Genomic DNA, 18124 nt, shown 5'->3' with positions numbered 1-18124 from the left:
TCTCCCTTTTATCAAAGCACACATCTTGATATTTTGGGTTTGTCTGACAACCAGCAGGGAAAGCAGCCGGCACACCGTGCCAGGCCTGTGGCTCCAGGGCCCCCGAGGGAGAGGGAGGCGCAAGTCCAGAAGGCAGACTTTATTGCGGCACAAGTGGACCAGAGGAGGGGACGGGAGGCCAGCAGCTCTCCAGGGAGGAAACCAGAGACGAGGGGGCCCGCCCTCCACACCTCCACCTGGCTGAGGCTCTGCTAACCAGCGCGGAGGGACAGACACACCAAACAGACACAGAGATGGGAGGCACACTCCATCCAGTTTTGTCACAAGGATCACTCTTGGCTTCACAATGAAACAAACAACCCCCCCACCCCTCGACACACAGGAGGCTCCACAGGCAGCCCCCCCGGGAGTCAGGCCCGCCCGCTGCCCGTTAGCTGGCCCAGGCGTGCCGTGGTGACATGGAACATGCTGGCATCTGACTCCAAATTTCAGGAACAAAATTAAGAATGAGAATTTTCTATTTTCCTCCCATAAACGAAAAAGTAACAAAGTCCAACATTTTGACTCTAGACTCTAGGGGAAGAGGGCATCTGACTCGAACATAAAGTTCTCCCTGGAATCGTCGTCTTCCGTGGTGTCCACCGCCAGGTGCTCTGCCGCCCATGTGTCCCCTCGCCCTCCTTGCCAAAGTGTCCCAGCCAACCTCGGATGAGGGCGGGAACCACTGCAGTGCCCAGCGAGCAGGGAGGCCACTGGGACCACAGGGACCAAGAGGACAGGCCGCCTTCGCCAAAGGGAAAGGCACCAGCAACAGAAGGCGGTGGCCTTCCTGCCCCGGAACCTCTCAGGTTTGCTGGTGAAGGTTCTGGCCGAGCTTGGAGGGGAGAAGGCTGGGTCTGGCAAGCAGGCTCCCCAGGGCGTTCTGGGACCCTGACCCCGGCTCCGGGGGAGCCACAGTGCACCAGCAGACACTCTGGGGAAGCCGGCCTGCCCCGTTAAGGTTCGGGCTTGGTTCTGAGGATACCTCGCTCCCGGAACCTCGTTTCTGAGGAGGCCTCGTCATGCTCCCCGGTGCCCCTCTTCTGCTGACTCCCTGGGAAACATGGCAGCCCAGGAACCACGCTCTCTGGAATAAAGCCCTTGGCTGAGATGAAGCAATCACCCCAGAGACGGTGGTGAAGGGAGGGGGACCGATCCCTGGCACTCAGCCCCGCGGACACTGTGACTGGCCCTGCTCCTGACCTGGTGGGGAGGAGGACCCTGAGCCTCCAAGGTCTGAAGCTGGGACGATGGCTCAGGCGGGCGAGGCTGCCCCTGGAGGGAAGGGGATGGGGACGGTGCAGAAGCAGCTCAGAGAACTGAGGCCGGAATCCAGCCACAAGCACAGCAGCAGGGCTGGCGAGCGCCTAGACGAGGCGGGTGACGTGGCAGTTGCTGGGCTCGTCCAGGTACAAGGTGCTGAAGACGTCGTTGAAGAAGGTCGGGTGGTACCTGCAGGCTCGCTCACAGTCTGGGTTGAAGTTCACCTCCAGAATCTGCGGCTGCATCACCCGCTTCCCTGAGACACGAAAGCACAGGGCATCTCACTCCCGGGAGGGTGGGCTGGGGACCGTGAGGGCCAGGGAGGGCCTCGAACTCAGGTCTCCTGGCTTCTTGGGGGACCTGGCCCGAAGCCTCTCCTCGAGGGGAAAGACTGCAGCTGCCTCCCGCCCAGGAGTACCGTGGGCCACCACATCCAGCTCAGACGTCCAGTTTGGCTGGAAAGAGGCGGCAGAGGTGCAGGGCCGGCAGGGAGTGGGCTCGACCCCCCGACGCTCTGGAAGCAAGGGTGGCCCGGCCAGGGCTGCCCACCCCCTCCAAATTTCACACGCGGCTCCTTTCCTCGTGAGTTCTCTCCTCACACCACCCGCTTCCTGCTTGTCCCTGCCCTGCAGGCCCCTTAACAGTGGGCCTCCCCAGACCCCGGTCTCCCGGCTAATTCGAGGCAAAGGGCCACCCGGGCAGTGCTGACTGGGCAAGGAAGCAGTGACGCCCCCCTCTGTCCCCTGCGGGCGCTGGTGTGCGGCGAGCTGGATGATCGGCTTTGAGTGAGTGGGGAGGGGGGCAGCTTGGATTATGGGGTAGGGGAGCCCCCTCACCATCTGGACGGTTGTCCCACTTCAGCATGAGGTCGATGGCATACACAGCCCTGGACGAGGGATAGTCGCAGAGGCCCAGGGGTGGTGGCTTGGCACATGCCACTTGGAACAGCTCCGTGAAGGCCTGGAAGATTTCGGCCTGGGGGCCGGGGACATGGTGGGGCAGGGTCAGGGGCTGCCTGGCTCTGACGCTGGGACCCGCTCCCCAGAGCAGCTGCCCAACACAGAGCTCACTGCCCCTTCCCGGGCCTCGGCCCCCTCCTTCTCCATCCTCCATGTCTCCAGCCCTGGCCACAGCCACCTCTGTCTGACACCTGCCCTCTCAGTCTGCCTTCGCCTACTGAGAAGTTGCTGTGTGTCCCGCCCGGGAGCCCCCACGGCTCCCCTCCGCACCGAGGGGCGCAGAGCGGCACCTGAGATGCTCGCTCAGGACACGGAGGCCAGCCTGCATCTCCAGCTGTGTCCCTGCCATCCCCTCAGGTTTGCAATTCCTGAGACGGGCAAGGTGTTGCCATCTGGCTGTCCCAAGGTGCCCTGAATGCCCTGCAGGGCACCCCTGAGGAGCCCTCCCACAATACCCCACACAGGAGCGGGGAGCAGGGTGGGAGGAGGGGGATCTCAGCCCAACCGTCTGCTTCCACAGCCCCCGAAGGAGAAGCAGGACACCCAGAGGAGGCAGGATCCTCCCAACCACGTCTGCCCACGGGGGAAGCCCCGGCCCCTCCAGCCTTGCTCAGGACTCACCTGGACGCTCTTCCATGGAAATTCTGGGTACTGCTTCTCAAACTCAGGGATGAACTCATCACAGTGCACCTGCGGCAGACAAGGCCCATCACATGCTGCCTGAGGCCTCCTCTGGGCAGGGAGTGGGGAAGCCTGCCCTGCCTTGACGTGGAGCCTGACACCCGCTGGGGCCACAGGTCAGCGCCAGCAGCCTATCCGGCCCCACCCCTCAGGGCACAAACAGGATGCAGGAGACTGAGTCTGAGCTCTGGATCTCTGTGTGACTCTGGACAAGCAGGTTCATTTCTTAGAGCCTCAGTGTCTTCATCTGTAAAATGGGACAACGCTCCCTGCCCAGCAAACTTACTTTGTGACACTCAAGTGAGGCACCCAATGCTGAGGTCTCGGCAGGCTGTGAGGCCCAGGTCTACGTGTCACCACACCTGTCTCAGAACGTGCCCTGGAGGCAGGGCTGGCACCCGCTCAAAAGTGCCTCAGGATGGACGAGCTTCTCAGGCCAAACACACCTGAGCGAGCGGGCAGTCAGCTCCGGCTTCTCCCAGAAATGACCGGCTGGGCTCCCTACGGAAGCCCCAGGTTCATGCCCTGCGGGATGTGCCCCCAAGTGCGGGGGCTTCAGAGGAAACGTGACTCGCACACTCGTTTCACAGAGGGTTCCCTGGGGTCCTGGAGAGGACTCGGCGTCCTAGGGACGGGCCTTCAACACAGTCCAGGTTGGGAACACGACAAGCAGCAGCGCCCCTGTGGGGTGCACACGAGCACAGCCACGGAGCCCCCGCCCCAGAGGACGCCTCACACTGGGCACAGCGTCCAGTGCAGCCGCTCACTAAGAGAGAAAAACCAGAGATGACCTAACGTCCATTCCCGAGAGAGCGACAGAAATGACCTGCAGCTACACTTAGCAACAATGACGAATCTGAAAACATGACGTGCAGCAAAAAAAACAAAGCCACAGAAGAATTTGTTCAATAGGATCCTGTTTACACAAGAGCTTAATTATGCAAAACAATCATTTTGAATTGTTTCGGGACATCCTCAAGCTGAAAAGACTCAAGAGACACCTGGTAAGGACAATCACCATGTTCAGAGAGCCACTACCTGGAGGAAGGGAGGGGAGAGAAGGCCACCTGCGGGCCAGTGTCCAGCAGGGGGCAGAGGGGGTGCGCCCACTTACTGGTTGCCTGAAACAGCCATTAACCCACCAGCAGGGAAGAGGACTTCTGGGACAATGCCTCAGGTGGCCTGTCTCTCCATTCCTCCTTTCTCCACCCAGAGCCTGCCTCTGCCTCTGCCCAGGCTGTGCCGACGTGTCCCGGGGCAGTGCTGGCCAGTTGGGGTTTGACACCTTCACCTAGAAAGTTCTGTCTTAATGCCCCTTGGCTTGAGGTGCCCAGATGGTGTGGGGAAGACAGAGGATGCTTGATCCAGGCGGGGTCACAGGCTAGCAGCAGCAGCCTACCATGGGGACCATGTGACATGCACCTCTGCGCCTCCCCACCCCCACCTGCACTCATGCTCAGCGAGTGCTGACCAGAAGGCAGTCTGAGCTTCCCGGCTGAGACCCCACTCTGTTCCGACTTGCTGTGGGCCCTGGGGAAGCCTGGGGTCCCCGGTTATCTCAGAGCGTGTGCTCCTCAGAGCTGTGGGGGCGCTGTCTCAGATAACACGGGTAGCAGCAGGCAGCTCCTCTGACCATCTACGCAGCCTGCCCAGGAGACAAGCCGGTGGCGGGGGGTCCGGGTCTGTGCCGGCTTCCACAGGGACTGCTGCCCAGGCCCTGCCAGGCACCCACCTGCTTCAGCACCACTCCCGGGTTGTAGTTCATGACAGTGAAATGCTTCTCGTAGTCGTCCAGGTCGTCGAGTGCGAAGGGCCTGCAGGACGAGCAGACAGACACCCAAGTGGGTCCTCGGCATGACCACGTCCGAGCGGGAGAGGTGATGGGAGCTGCCCGGCCGGGAACCGGCTTCCCTGCTGGTGCGAGTAGGGTGGCCCCAGGCCCCCAGGTTTGAGTCGGTGAGTGACGCTCACTGTGAGGACTCCCTGTAGGTCCACACATGTCGTCGCGACTCGCAGGCATTGGTGCCTGCTTTACAAGGACCGCTCATGCCCCTTGTGCGGCGCGACAGGGCAGGGCGAGAATTCCTGCATCTAACAGGACCCGGCTCGGCAGGGGCACCCGCTGGGTGCCTGGTGGGGAAGCGGCTCCAGCTCGATCCTGAATGAGAGAGGGCCCCCCCACAGCCCCCCAGGCCTGGCCGGGGTCCTCAGTTACCGGTTGGAGAACCGCAGCCAGAACACGTCATAGACATACAGCCTCAGGGGCTTCACCGACCGCAGAAGCGCGATGTAGCGGATGTCAAACTTGACTCTCCCCACGTCTTCTCGAAGGAACAGGACAGGGCTTTCAATGTACTTGGACACGACCTGAGGACACAGACGCAGGCTCAGGGCGGCTCTCACCTCCCCCAGGCCAGGACAGAGCCCCCGGAGGCACCGAGCTCGCCCGTCCTCACGGGCTGTGGGACGTCCAGATGGGGTCACAACCCGGGGAGCCAGGTGGTTCCCACTGCCCGCCCTCCCGCCCGAGGGTCCGCTCCCGTCTTGCTGTCCACAGAGGGACCCACAGCCCGAGCTCTGCTTCCTGCTCTGCCTTCTCACACCCTGCTCTAGGCTCTGACAAGCTCTTTATCTTCAGACCTTCACCTTAGCTGCAGGAAAGAGCCCACCAGTTCTCAGCTCTTGAAAACTGAACACAAACTCTCAGCCGTGGACCCACTGACCGCCCACACCACTGCTGGAAACCCCCCAGTGGTGGGCCCCGGGCACGCTTCCCTCGGCCCCTGCCTAGACGCACCATCTCGCATCCTGCAACTCCCCCGGACACAGCCTCTGACCGGCCCCGTGCACCACGGCACTTTCATCCAGGCCCCAAGGGGCTCCCCGGCCTGGTCACCTCCCTCCTGCTGGGCAGTCATGCAAGGTGCAGCCTGTGTGGGTGCTCTGGGGTCAGACAGACCCAGGACGGGTCTGATTGAGGGTTCCCGCCTCTCACCGGGACTGTCACATGGGACTCCCCACTGGCGAGCACGCGGAAGGAGCGGGGGTGGGGGCTGCAGAGTCCCGTGAGCTGAGTGACCTTGAGTCACTGCTGACCCTGAACCTGCCCACACAGGTCCTTGACCCCAGAGTCCCCTTGCCCCGCCTCTTCGTGGCGGCTGGTGCGCTGAGCTGCCCTGGCATGCGAGCCCACCTTGGGGGAGCTCTCTCGGTGCCGGATGACGCTGTGGAGGCTCTTGGTGATGTGGGTGTCCAGGCTGCGGGCCAGGTTCCAGGGCTTGCAGATCCAGTGGTTGTCCTCACCCCTGGGGGCAGAGAGGACCACTAGGCTGTGCTCAGGCCACTCACCCAGGCAATGTCTCCCCAGGACTGTGGCAACAAAGGGGAACCCAGAAAACTGAGGGAGGTCACAGAGATGTCAGAGGCGGGGCTGGAGGAATAAGGAGGAGTCTGCCGGAGCCAAGGGAGCCATGCTCCAGGCAGAAGGACCGACCAAGTAGAGACAGGGATGATCGCCACAGCTGGCTGCCAGGCTTGGTGCCCATGGATCCCAGCACAGCGGCCTGCACACAGTAGGTGCTCAGCTAAGGAGCAAGCTGGGCATGTGAGGACAGGTGTAGGTGGGGTGGCAGCCACAGGAGTGTGATGGATGCAGGAGCCTCAGCCCGCACGGCTCCCCAGGGGGCTAGGGTGGCGGCGGGGGGCAGGGGAGGCACTCACCGCCTCTCCCGCTGCTGGAAGTAGCTGACGAACTGGGGCAGCTCGGTGAGCAGGTTGAAGGTGCGGGGCAGCCAGGCCGGGCCCTCAGGGCCTCCTGCCCGGCGTGCGACGGAGGCCAGGCAGTCCTTGACTGTCAGTAGGTTCTCGCAGGGGAACTGGTTCAGCAGCACGTTGGGCCTCTCCTGGCTGAGCCTCCTGTGGGCCGAGCAGCACGATGGGTCAGGGAGTGGCAAGGGGCTCTGTGGCCGGTCACCGAGCCCAGGCTGGGAGACGGCTCACCTGTAATCCTTGAAGTGCGAGAAGTTGTAAAGGATGTCAGCGTCTGCCTCGTTCTGAGTGAAGGTGAAGCGGGGGTGAGTGAGGTGGCTGAGCACCTGCTGGATGTCCGTGTAGACCCTGCCGGGAGAGGCCGGCCTGGAGTCAGACACCAGGCTCAGATGCCAGCCTTCTGCTTGTCTGTGAGTGAGGGGGCCACTTGGACCCTACGACTCCGTAAGATGGGACCACAGGACCCACCTCACACTCGTTAGGATGAAACGGGATAACCTGTATGTTTAACAACCATGGTCTCCTTCCTCCCACACAGAAACAGAGAATGGTTGGCACCACCATCTCCCAGGGACACACTAAGAACGCTGGTCCCTCGGAGAGCCACAGGGGCCGGCAGGGAGCCCGTGGCCAAGGCAAGTGCCCTGGACAAGGCCTCACTCCCTGCTGGTGCTCGCCTTGCCTGGTCCACAGTAGTCCTGGGCAGAGGCGAGGACAGGGCCTGGGAGCCTGTGTGCTAGGGTGGCAGAGACGGCCACACTTTTAAAGCCATGGAGCTGACTATGAGGGCAGGAGGGTGGCCCAACCCAGGACAGTGTTTCAGGGGAGGGAGAGAGGTGAGGCGCTGGTCTGCTCAGGTGGGGCAGGAGGGCAGGGCTAAGCAGGCCTCGGTGAGGCATCGGACCCCGAGGAGCAGGGATGCAGGGCAGCGGCCTCAGGAAAAGCTGCTGGGCTGGGGTGGTGGCCTCAGGAAGGGGAGGAAGGCCGAGAGGAGGGCCCGTGGCGGGGAAAGCCCAGGACCTGGACGAAGGGGCGGAGGGAAGCATATTGCCTGTTTCTAGCTGGACCAGGTTTGGGCAGCCAGAGGGCGGGGCTCCCACTGGAGCAGAGGTCAGGCTGCCCTGGCCGGGCTGGGATGCGCCTCTGAGCCTGCTCCACATCTGCTCTACTCCACTTGCTCACCGTAAAATGGAGCATCTGCTTCCACCCGGGGTCCAGCCTGGGCTTGCCCGCCTGGCCTTACGTAACCCGCCAGCCCACACCTGCCGAAGCCTGGGAACAGCCCATCCTGGCAGCCCGGGGCCCGTCCTAGGCGCCCAGCAGGCCGCTGTCAGCACAGGCTCCTGCTTTTGGGACAGGTCAGTGTGCACAGGCCCGACTGTGTTTTCACTCCAGGACCAGATGGACACACCCCCGGCTCGTGCCCTCACTTGTCACAGCGTTCTCTCTGCAATCATAAGGCTCTCCCTGGGCATTTCTATCACTCCAGGCCGCCAGGAAGACAGCGGACTCACGGAGTGCCACCCTGAGCCAGGAGCTGTGGGAGCTGGGGGGGTGTGAGGAGAGTCATCAGAGCTCAGCGGGGCTACGCACTTGAAGACGTGGTCCTGGGGATGTGCCACTGGACTGATGGCAAGTGGCAGCTTCTCCTTGTTTTCCTCCAAAATGGCCTAGAAGGAAAACACCGGGGGTGAAACAGACCTCCGAGAAAGGGAGCAAGTGAACACACGCCCCCCATCCAGGCATGTCAGGGCTTGAGGATCTCAGGGCTCCCCCAGACCTAGACCGCAGGCGAGCCTTTCGCAGCGCCCAGAGCCTTCTGACCACCCCACCCCGGGATTCTGGGGCTCGAGGCCCCTCAGGGGCTGAGCAGCTCGTTTTGCGTCAAAAGAAGAATGTAAACATCGTTCTAAATCTTCTCAGTGCTACCTCCGATCACAGGAGGCTGAGAAGGTGCCTAGCCCGTCCTGGGAGGTGGCTGCCAGGTTCTAGGGGAGCCCCAAGGGGCTGGTCGTGCCCAGACTCTGACACTTCCTGCGGAAGGCAGAGTTAACTCATTTCCCCTGGAGTGTGGGCTGGACCGAAGCAGCTGCTTCCAACAGACAGAGCAAGTGCAGCGACACTGCTCCTTCCTCAGAGGCCCTGTGCTCCCTCCTGGCTTTCTCGTCCGCTCGCTCTCCCAGAAGTCAGCCGCCACGTCGTGAGCACACTCAACAGCTGTGTGGAGCGGCCCACGTGAGGAACCGAGGCCTCCCGCCAACAGCCAGCGCCACCTTGCAGGCGTGGGAGTGCACCACGTGGAAGCAGGTCCTCGGCCCTAGGGGGCCTCTAAAGCCGCGGCCCTGGCGGGCAGCCTGACTGTGCCTCGGGAGAGGCTGCGAGCCAGAAGCTCCAGCTGAGCCCCACCCGACTCCTGTTCCACGGAAAGTGTATAAGACAATACACGCTCGCTGTTCTGAGCTGCTAGGGTTGGTACTCCACCTGTTACCTGGTAATAGCTGACTGATACAGGCAACCCCACGGCCCAGGCTGATCCTGATGGACAACCCAACGTTTCAGATAAGCCGAGTTTGTCCTCTCAGCTCCTCTTCCTGCCCAGCAGAGGGCGTCCCAAGGAAAAAGACTAATTTTAATCCTGTGCCTTTAAGGAACCGCCCCAAGATCAGGAAGTCCTTGTCCCCAAGCCTCGCCCCTCTGCACCTGCTCACGTTCAAACGTCCCCTGGGTGTGGGCACCTGACTCCGGGCTCCAACACACAGTCTGAGTCAAGAAGGCTGACCACCGAGTTTTCGGCATGGCTAGTTCAGTCACCACTGGCTTAGATGGAATTCACGGGAAAAAGTGCCAACAGGACCACGGCCACAGCCCAGCCTCTCCCGTCAGCGGCACCAGCTAACACTGCTTTGCGCTCCCCACTCCAACTCGAGCTAACTCATTTGCTCCTTCCACAGCCCTCTGAGGCATTCAATGAGCGTCAGATGTGCCAGTGGGGGCCGGGAGCCTCAACACAGTGCAGCAAAGCATATAGCCTCTGCCCACGAACTATCAGGTCCCCCTGCTGTTGGACTCAGCTCTCCCACCAGCTGTGTGACCTTTGGCACGTTACTTAACCTCTCTGTGCCTGTTTCCTCAACCTCAATAAAATAAAGGCAAACATAGGACCGTAAGTCCTAACATTGTAAGGATTACAGCAGAGTGTGCCCATAAAGTGCTAAGCACAGGCTCTCGTCGACGGGTTTCCCACTGGTACCAGCCAACGGGAAGTGGTGGCAGGAGGTCAGAGGGCAGGAGAGGGAGGAGACAGAGGCCGTGGTGTTACTCCCTGCCCAGCCCTAACTACAGGCTCCACTTCCCCCCTGCCCCTGGCCTCACTAACCCCAACTCCCACCACCAGCTGGGCACCTGTGGGTGGGCCAAGCGGGTTCTGCCGGGCCGACTGAAAGGCTGCCCACGGACTGAAAGCACCTTTGTCGTCTATAACAATGTAACACTAATGACAACCACTTGTTGAGGGCCTACTGTGCGCTGGAAGAAGTACCATACAGTGTCTGAACACAGTGACACGAGGTCCCCAGTGAGGAAGGTGTCAGGAGGTAAAGAAACGGGACTGAGCTGGGATTCATGGCCACGCAGCGTGGCCCACTGTCCCCCAGTCCTGGCAAGGAGTCCCCGACCATGAGGAAGAGTACAGTGACGGCCAGCACCCCAGCTCCACCCGGCCTCTGAAAGAACGGTCCCCAGCATCCAGCAGCTGGGGTCTGGGCTGGGGGCTGGCACCCAAGATGTGTGGCCACAGGCAGCTCAGGTTCACTCCCTGGGCTCTGAGCCCCTTGTCTCTCAGATGCTCTCAAACTCTTCTCTACCTCCCACAGTAGCTGGCTGGCATTCAGTAACATGTGGTGATTGGCTAGAGAACATTCCAGAAGCCACCTGGGCCGGAGATGGAGGGTCACACCTGGTAGTGCTCATCGGGCGGCTCGGGCGTGGAGGAGCTGAGGTCCAGCATGTCGGCGGGGGCCCAGGGCAGCAGCATGCACTTCCGGATCAGAGGGTCTGCCTCTCCATAGGCAAAGTCCCGGGTCACCTCCTCTGCACCAAGACACGCGTGCCCGTCAGGGGGTGGCCAGAAGCCGGGGCCGGGCCCCTCCTTGGGGTGGGTGGGTGTCTGACTTACCGCCCGTGTCCAGGTCCCTCAGGGGCCACAGTAGCGTGTAGGCCAGCTGCTGGGGCATGTAGAAGAAAGGGGCGGTGGCAAAGCTGGGCACGTCTGCGTGCTGGATGCGCGAGCCGAACTCGTCCATGACGTACCACACCGGCACCTTCTCTTCGGCCGTCTGTGGACAGAGCACACAGCCACCTGTGACCACTGGTCCCCCTCGCTGTCTCTTCCATCCATGCACCTTCCACCCGTCTACGCCCAACTCCCTGAGCCTGGGGCATCTCTCACATGCACCCCTAGTCCCCTTAACCTAGGGCCTCGGGGACAGCGGCCCTGCCCTGCAGACCAGGACAAAGGCCAGCAGACTGCAGTGTGACCGCCTGTGTGGGAGAGGCGCACAGAAACAAGGTCGGCAGCCCAGGAGTGACACAGATGTGTGTGGTTTGTGTATATGGCACAGGGAGGAGGCGGAGACTTCGAGTTCAGGGAAGGTTCCCTGGAGGAGGCGATGTCTAAGCTGAGATCAGGAGAAACTTTTGTATTTTCCCAAATTAAAAGTGGCGAGGGGCTGGACTGCAAGGTTGGTCTGGGGAGGCGGGAGCTGAGGACAGCCTGGGACACGTGCTAAAGGGACACGACTCTTCTCCTGAAGGCAGCGAGGAACCACAGAGGGCTTTTAAGAGGGTGACAGCACCAGAAGTTGTCAGGAAAGAGGCAGCTGAGCCACTGGGCCCAAGTCTAAGGGTCTGAGACAGGGTTGTGTCCTCTGAGCTCAAAGCCACTCGGACACCTGGGTCCCGGTGCTGACTGCGCCAAGGCGAAGAATAATAGACCCACAATAAAGCCACATGGAACACGTGGGGTTTCCAGGGGCCATGGGAGATGAGTTTGCTCCTTTGTGGGGTAAAGCTCCCCAAGCTGGTTGGGGCTCTCCTGGACCACGCCCCGACCGGCCCTGATGGCACAGGCTGGTGAAGGCCTATGTCCGTGTCTGTCCTCCGCCTCCCCTGGGGCCCAGCTGCCCACTCACCCCATGGGCCAGCTGGTAGGTCTGGTTGAACTTCCACATCTCCTCCAGCACCAGGTCCACGGCCTCGGGGCTGGGCAGCTCGCCGTGGAACTCGACACCCATCAGGTTGGCCATGCGGTGCAGCAGCCCGGGCACCTGCTGCAGCTGCTGGCGGGCGTGCTCCACGCGGCACGTCCAGGCATGGTCGATGAGGAAGATGCTGCAGGTAGAGGCCATAGCGGGCATGAGGCTGCCACGCGGGCCCGGCCAGAAGGGAAGAGCGGGAAGAAGGCAGCAGGGGAAACCTGCCTGAGGCAGCGGACGAGGCCTGGGGCCCCCAAGGGAGCCTCAGTTTCCCCAGCACCAGTGGGCGTGGGTGGGGATCCCGGCTCTGCCGACCACTCACTGTGTGGCCCTGGGCACAGTCCTCTCCCTCTTCCAGTTTCTAAAATGTCAACCTACCACCTATGACCGGGCCGACATGAGCAGCAAATGAGACAAAATATACAACGTGCGGACTATACGCCCAGCACTCGTGTAGCCAGTGACTGTACAGCAACCACCATAACGGGAGGTGTCCTCAATGGGATTTCTCACTGCTGGAGGACAGGCCCACACTCAGCAAAAGCCAAGGCTGCTCACACCGGGAGGCCAGTGCCGGGCACATGTGCAAAGGAGCTGCCATGCAGAGCTCACGCACCCACAGGGTCCGGTTCCCGGAGGAGCCCAGGGGGCCAGCGGCCCAGCTCTTGCACAACCCCGCTGGGGCTGTGGTGGAGGATGAGGCGGTCCCACTGCAGCCTGAGGCCAGGCCTGCTCTCCCAGCACAGGTCAGGGCTGCCCGGATACCGTCCAGAGCCAGGCCGGACTCGGAGGCCCCAAACGCACAGGCAGAGGGGCCCTGGCTGCGTCCCCAACCTGAGAGGAACAACAGACGCTCTGGTCCTCACGTTGGTGGCAAGTTCAGCAGTGCTTACTTTATTGTGCTTAGATGACTTTTTGTTTGTATGTCCTAAAATGAATACAGATTTACTCCTGCCTCGCGCTTACGTCTGCGAGCGCTTGCTGCAGTGCACGGAGCAAGGCCTTCAAGGCGGTGCACCCGGGGCGACCCTGGGCGACAGCACCCCAGGCGGGCTGGACTCGGCAGGTGCGTGGGAGGGGAGGAGGCTGGGCCTGCAATCCAGGCAGCCTCATGAAGGCCTGGAGGAGAAGGCTGGCTGTGGAGCCGAAACCAACGCCAGGACTCCCACAGACCCCTCCCCACACTGACTGGGGGTGGTGTGTGGTGAAGGGTGCAGAGGCCTGAGCTCCTTGGGGTGGCCACTGGGCCTGTGCCCCGGGGCAGCCCTGGCGGGAGCACCACAGACACACGTGAAGGGGGCCCGTGAGTTCCGGGTCAGGGCATGCAGGTGGAGGTGCTGTGCTGCCCTCATTCCCTGTGTGGCCACTCCCTCCCCGGCACGGGCTGGGGAAGGAGGCTGGACCCTTCCCTGAAGAGCTAGGGACACAGGGCCGGGTGACCCGCAAGCCAGCAAGTTTCTTCCTCAAGTTCCAGCAAAGTTGGGCAGAGGGCCCTGCAGGCCCGTCCTGGCTGAGGGCAGCCCCTCTCGGCCTGGGGTCCAGTCTTGGCTCTGCCCGGTCTACCCTAGGGCTGCTCCGGGCCTCAGCGTTCTCATCTGAAGACACAGCCTGACCACACTCCTTCCTTCCATGGCATAAAGCCCAGGAAGAACCTGCTAGATACGGTTTCCCAGGCTCCACCCAGACTCGGGGTCCGGGGAGAGGCCCAGGGGTGCTCGGAAAAGCCCGGGCTCAGGAGTAAGATGCCCTGGGCCCAATACCCACACCCTAACCAGCTGTGTGACCTCAGACAGGTCCTTCCCCTCTGTTTCCTCATCGGCACAATCGGAACTCGTCACACCCCACTGCGGTTAAGTGACACACGGGGAGGCTGCTCTCAGGACGGCATGAAACGCGACTAACATGGGGGTGCCATCAGCAGCGGGCCGACATGACCCTGGAGCCCAGCTGGAAACACCATGGCCTCAAGTACATGTCACCAGGCTGGCTAAGGGACCAGTGCTGGGCACACAGGAAGCACAAGTGTTTGCAATCACGGCTTTTCGCCCGCAGGGCTGGCCCCGGGGAACTCTCTCTAAGAGGAAGCCCGGCCCTGAGCATGGCAGACAGACACCCGGCTGCGCTCCTACCTGTTGGGGTCGGCCGCCCGGAGCCCGTTCTCGTTGGTCACAATGACCTTGTAGCAGAGCTCACCGCCCGGGTTCGGCTTCTTCCTCCGCACTTCCCGTGCCGCCTCGTCCTCACTCTCCTCCTCCTCCACTTCTTCCACTTGCATTATCCCAAACATCTCCCCAGCGTCGAAAACCTGGGGGCCACAGGAATGGGAGCTGGCAGGACACCCAGCCCACCCCGTTCCCCACAGCCTGGACTCAAGGTCAAACTGAACCCCTTAGAAGCAGGACCTATTTATTGCCCAACTACCCATTTTACAGGTGGGGAAACTGAGGCTCCTAGAGAAATCAGTCAAGAACTGGCATGATCGATGATCCAGGGACCCTAGCCCCACGGGACCCATACTTGGAAGTGGGACTGCGTGTGTGGGTCCAATTATATCTAGTCTGGTCCCTCCCTTTACAGGAAGATGAGTCTCCAAAGGCAGAGAGGTGGCTCTGGGCACGCTGGGAGTGAACGGGAGTCAAGACCTTGGTGACCAGAGACCTGGCCCCAATGTCACTCTCCCCGGAAGAACCAATCCAACACCAGGGCAGCTGAGGTGCCCCAGAGGGAACAGGTGCCCAAGAGCCTCCTGCAGCCACCGCACCAGCCCTGGCCCTCATCTCCCGAGGTCTCAGGCCAGGAAGATAAGGGCCTTGGTCCTCGAGTTTCCCTGGCAAAGGACAACTGCCAGCCACGTGCAGCTGGTGAAACAGAGTCAGCAGCCGTTTGTGCGCTCTGGAGCCAGACCGGTCCCCACTCGGCCATCCTCATGCACAGTGTGTCTGCCACAAGTCGGCAAGGGGAAGATTCTGGAGCCAGGCCATGTGACTCTGAACAAGTCACTGAACCCCTCTGTGCCTCAGTTTCTCCATCCAGACAATGGGAATATTAGGATGTACCTCAGAGTGCTGTCGGGAGGACTAAACGAGTCATATACATTCAGAGCTCAGAAGAACCTGAGCTCGGCACGTGCTCCGTGAGCACCTGCTACCAGCACTACGCTCCGGACTAGCCTCACCTGGGAAGGGGTCACCCGCCTTCCAGGAGAGCTGCAGGCGTTAAATCAATGAAATAGCGCACACAGCAGGGACTCGGCAAAGGCCAGTTCCCCTTAAAACCTACTTCTCACAGCTCTGTTAAAAACAGAAAAAAAATCCAGCTCAGCAGCTGGAAACCAGCTGTCTATTCAGGTGCAAGCAGCTGTGGGTGCCGGGCAGGGGGGCACCTTGGAGGTGAGAATGGATCGCACAGGATCTTGCCCAGGGAGCTGAGAGCCAAGCGGCAGAGCCCAGTGAGGCTGGGCCATCAAGGGGCCAGGTGATGGCACTGGGGCCTGGAGGGCCGGGTAGGCTCTATGGAGGCGCCACAATCAGAGGTGAGTGTTGAAGGGATGGGGGATTTAAACACGTGGCCGTGGGGTGGTGAAAGCGTGCCAGGCCGGAGGGCTGCGGGGCAGTGGGGGCAGCCCAGGCTCTCCCCGGGACGGAGCCTCGGGCTGGGCTCCCTGTAACCCTCAAAGAGCCCGGGGGAGGCCCCCACCTTCCCCACAGTTTAGAGATCAGGAGAGAGCAACTTGGAGGGCTGGAAACACACCCTAGACTTCAACCCAGGATGCCAAATCCCCAGCCCTCCACCCCCAAAGCTGACGGAGAGAGGGGGCATGGGGGCTACGTAAGGCCTGGGCACAGATGCCTGCACATGCCTGGCTTCTCCCAGCTGCAAAATGGGGTGGGGGGGGGACACCACATCCCTTCATGGCGGGGCTGGAGAAGCCCATAGTGAGGTAACAAAGGGGAGTGGTCCTACAACTGAGAAGTTAGCTCAGAGAGAACAAGGCCGAAATTTCTTTGAAAACACTCCCGGTCCTCTCCAAGGGAACTTATTTCTTCTGAGGCCAGGTAGCAGGGGCATTGGCTTTGCGGGGGGCGGGGCGGTCGAGGGGCCCAGTTCTCGGCTGGCAGGTGCCTGCTCTGCAGGTGGGTGCCCTCCCCCACACCTGGGCCGCCAGTAGCTGCGGCAGGTCTCACTCAGAACATTGGCTGCAAGTTTGGGTCTGGCAAAGCGGTGACTCACAGGTCTGCCGGTAACCCGTAACAGCAAGGGAGGGTCATGGAAAAACACCGGCTGCCCCTCGCACAGCAACAGCGGCCAGGGCAGAGGGGATGTGCGGGGGCACTGGCTGAAGCTCATCTCATGCCACCCCACCCAATCCCCACAGGCGCCTCGAGAGCCAGGGCCGTTTCCCCTCCCGCTTTCCAGGTGGCGACTTGACTCGGGTTTACTGCCCATGGAAGCTGGCACGCTGGACCTGGGCGTTCCCACATCGTGCTCCTTCCACCCAGCACACGAGGACAAACTGCTGGGGTCCCCTCCCGCCCCAGCACAGGCTGGGGACCAGGGCACGTGTTCAGGAAATGCTGGCAGAACAGAGGGCAAGTCATACCTGGAAGGAAATTCACTGTGTTACAAGACGGAGGCATGTATCTGTGCCACTGACATTCTATTTTTCTTACGGCAACTATGTGTTTTATGGTACCTGGTCCAAACCCATTTTACAGAGAGAGAAACTGGCAGAGGGCAGGGTTGGTCCAGCAGCCAGGTTCAGGGCTTGGACCTCCTCACCTGCACCGCTGTCTGTTTCCGCTCCAGGAGGCGGTTCCCAGACAGGAGCGGACCCCACTACCTGGCCATGTACGTGCTTCAGCTTCAGCACCCGGGCAAACTACCAAAACCAGGGCCCACCCCTCAGGCAGGACCCACAGGGAGACCCTTGGAGGCCCAGGCCCTTGAGCAGGATGGAGATGTCCCCATGAAAAGGGAGAGAATTTACAAGCATCGAAGCCCTTTTCACTTTTCTTTAGCTTCCTTCTCCACCTATCACAGCCTCAGTTTTCTTTCATCTGCAAAATGTGGGTGACCCGGCGCTCACACCAAACCCAGAAACATGACAGAATTCTCTGACCCGGACATTTAAAAGGCACACAAATTCACGGGGCATCTCTTCTCCCTGAGGGAGGCAGAGGCTGAGAGCTCCCAGTTCTGAAGGCTGACAGAGTCGAGTCACTTCGTCTTCCTAAACCTCAGTTGCCTTGGCTGTATAATGGGACTGCTCTGGGGCTCAGGCCTGCGGAGAACTCAGCACGGGGCCTGGCACACAACAGGAGCCAAAGTTCATTTTGGTTGCAGTTCCCACCGCAGAGACCTAGCCCAGCCCAGGTGCTGGGAGGATCCGGGCCACAGCCACAGGGCTCTGGCTGCCACTCAGGCTCCAAACCTAGACGGCCCCAAAAGTGCCAAGGAGGCGAAGTCCAAGTCAGACATCATGACATCCGTGGCCCTCAGCATTAAAGCTCTATCCGCTTCTCCATGCACGCCATCCCCCACGTCCCAGAGGGACACACACCGTTGCGCGTGTCCCCGAGGCCTGCCCACCTAGGCACAGGCTTCTGCCGCCCTGGAGCGCCCTTTCTTTACTTCTCCACGTCGCCAACACCCCCGACACCCTCCTGACCTCATCCGCCCATGTCCCTCAGGAGGCCTCCCTGCCGCCCCACTCCAGCGGCTCTCGGCTAAGAGCCCGCCGCGAGACCACACCCTTCCCGGTGGAAGGGTCCAGAGCCGTCCGCCCCCGGCGCCTCAGGGCCCGCGGGAACGGGGGATGGAGGTGGGCAGCCTGGGTTGCCCGGGCCCGCCCTCCCCGGCGCCCGCGCGCACCTCGTGCTCCAGCTTGTGCAGGAGGCGGCCCCAGTACCGCTCGGGGACCCCCGAAGAGCGCAGCGCCGTGCCATGCAGGGCCGCGAACTCGGCCCAGGCCCGCGCGCCGTCCTCCGGGTCCGGGCCCTGCGCCGGGCTCGGCGCCGCCTCCGGCGTGGGGCCGGGGCTGCCGAGCTCCGCGGCCCGGCGCTCCAAGCCCGCGTCGGCCTCCATGGCGCCTGCACCCCCGCCGGCGCCCACCCCCGCGCCGCCGCAGCCCGCCGCCGGCCCTCCCGGCCCCGCCCTCCGCCT

The 18124-nt window shown here is 61.9% G+C and overlaps 1 protein-coding gene across 1 annotated transcript; it reads right to left on the bottom strand.

The window, feature by feature from the left end:
* Positions 1–124: 124 nt before the first annotated feature.
* On the bottom strand, positions 125–18117 carry TTLL12 (tubulin tyrosine ligase like 12). Its single transcript, XM_046646326.1, has 14 exons — positions 17834–18117; positions 14092–14267; positions 11900–12098; positions 10885–11044; positions 10666–10799; positions 8304–8380; positions 6942–7058; positions 6663–6857; positions 6136–6247; positions 5158–5309; positions 4675–4756; positions 2883–2951; positions 2139–2277; positions 125–1558 (listed from the first exon to the last, which is right to left on the bottom strand). Exons 1-14 carry the CDS (start codon positions 18044–18046, stop codon positions 1407–1409), a joined length of 1977 nt encoding a protein of 658 aa, XP_046502282.1. The 5' UTR covers positions 18047–18117; the 3' UTR covers positions 125–1406.
* Positions 18118–18124: the final 7 nt, after the last annotated feature.

This window comes from Equus quagga, chromosome 19 (assembly GCF_021613505.1).
Source record: "Equus quagga isolate Etosha38 chromosome 19, UCLA_HA_Equagga_1.0, whole genome shotgun sequence".
NCBI classification, from domain to species: domain Eukaryota; kingdom Metazoa; phylum Chordata; class Mammalia; order Perissodactyla; family Equidae; genus Equus; species Equus quagga.
The sequence above is the reverse complement of the archived record's forward strand: the minus strand, read 5'-3'. Positions and strand labels throughout refer to the sequence as shown.